This window comes from Trichinella spiralis (genome assembly GCF_000181795.1).
Source record: "Trichinella spiralis strain ISS 195 chromosome Unknown Scfld6029, whole genome shotgun sequence".
Lineage (NCBI taxonomy): Eukaryota > Metazoa > Nematoda > Enoplea > Trichinellida > Trichinellidae > Trichinella > Trichinella spiralis.
Genome location: NW_003532968.1, coordinates 1,499 through 2,854, shown reverse-complemented (window position 1 = coordinate 2,854; position 1,356 = coordinate 1,499). Strand labels below are relative to the sequence as shown.

Here is a 1,356-nt window from a genome sequence, read left to right as displayed (position 1 = left end):
GGATCTTCATTTGCTGACTCGCTGCAACGCATCCACATGTGAAAAACAAAGGGTGATAACAATGAATATAAAATAACTCTTGCCGGTAAAAAAATAGTAGTGGACACGCACAATTCCAAACAAGTGATTCCTCAAATCACTGCTGATCATCACGATGAATGAAGCATAATCAAATTTTTCTATAAAATGTCTTTCCATCAATCATTGAGACGTCATCTCTTCTTCATTTGAAACTGCTGCGTTGTTGTCGACTGGAATTTTTTCATATTTATAGTGGTTGATCTTTGTTCCACTGACGAAACCACTTTACTGCGCTTCTCCACCAATCGAATACACAAATGGATTAACCAGCAACATACCACTACTTGCAGTTTTCGCTGGAACCCGTCCACCTGCGCATATAATTAGTGTAATACGCAGGATGAAAATGATCATTAGTTGACAAAGATCAAAAACAAAAAATTCTCACAAACACGCCTGCACACATACACACATGAACAGCGCAATGCTATGACCGCACTGAACACAACGTCAAACGAGAACTGCGCTCGCTCGCCTGCCACGGCTACTTTTATACTAGCGTGGTGGTGTGTCGCTTCGCATTTCGTCCAACATTTGCCCGCGTAGTCTCTTTTCGCTCACGCCAATCGTGATTGGTAGATAGAATTTTCAATTGCGCGATGGTCTCTTTTAGCTCACGCAGAGCATGACTGCTTGGCACGGAATATTCCAATTTGCTCGATGGAGTCTCTTTTAGCTCACGCCAGCCGTTATTTACAAACAAGACTCGTCTAATCAACCGGCTTTGAGAACAGCGCGTAGGTCAGAAGATCTGCCGCTCACATTACTGTGATACATTACACTCTATATTACTATACATTCTGATATACCACCTTAAATTTGCATACTTTTTGTATTGTTACATCTTATTTTTGCATTTTTTTACCGTTTACGTGTTTGTTATCCTTATTTTTCAGTAAAAAGTGCTTTCTCTGAATCTGTTGTTTCGAGTTGCGTGGTTTTAAATAATTAATGTACAATTAAAAATGCATTACAACTCATATTGTATTCAAATTGGTTTTTTTCAATACTAAGGGTGGTGGTGGTCGCTTCCGAAATTTCGCCGAAAGTTTACCCGCGTAGTCTCTTTTCGCTCACGCCAAATGTGATTGGTAAATACAGAATTTTCAATTGCTCCATGGTCTCTTTTCCCTCACGCCGAACATGATTGCTTGCCCTGAATTTTCCAATTGCTCCATGGAGTCTCTTTTTAACTCACGCCAGCCGTTATTTACAAATCAGATCCGTCTGATTAATAAACCGGTATAAAGACTCCTCCTATTTTTCCAATAAAAA

At 39.7% G+C, this 1,356-nt stretch overlaps 1 protein-coding gene across 1 annotated transcript; it reads right to left on the bottom strand.

The window, feature by feature from the left end:
- Positions 1 to 212: 212 nt before the first annotated feature.
- On the bottom strand, positions 213 to 858 carry Tsp_12564 (hypothetical protein). The gene is made up of 3 exons (XM_003366421.1): positions 801 to 858; positions 578 to 750; positions 213 to 392 (listed from the first exon to the last, which is right to left on the bottom strand). Exons 1-3 carry the CDS (start codon positions 856 to 858, stop codon positions 213 to 215), a joined length of 411 nt encoding a protein of 136 aa, XP_003366469.1.
- Positions 859 to 1,356: the final 498 nt, after the last annotated feature.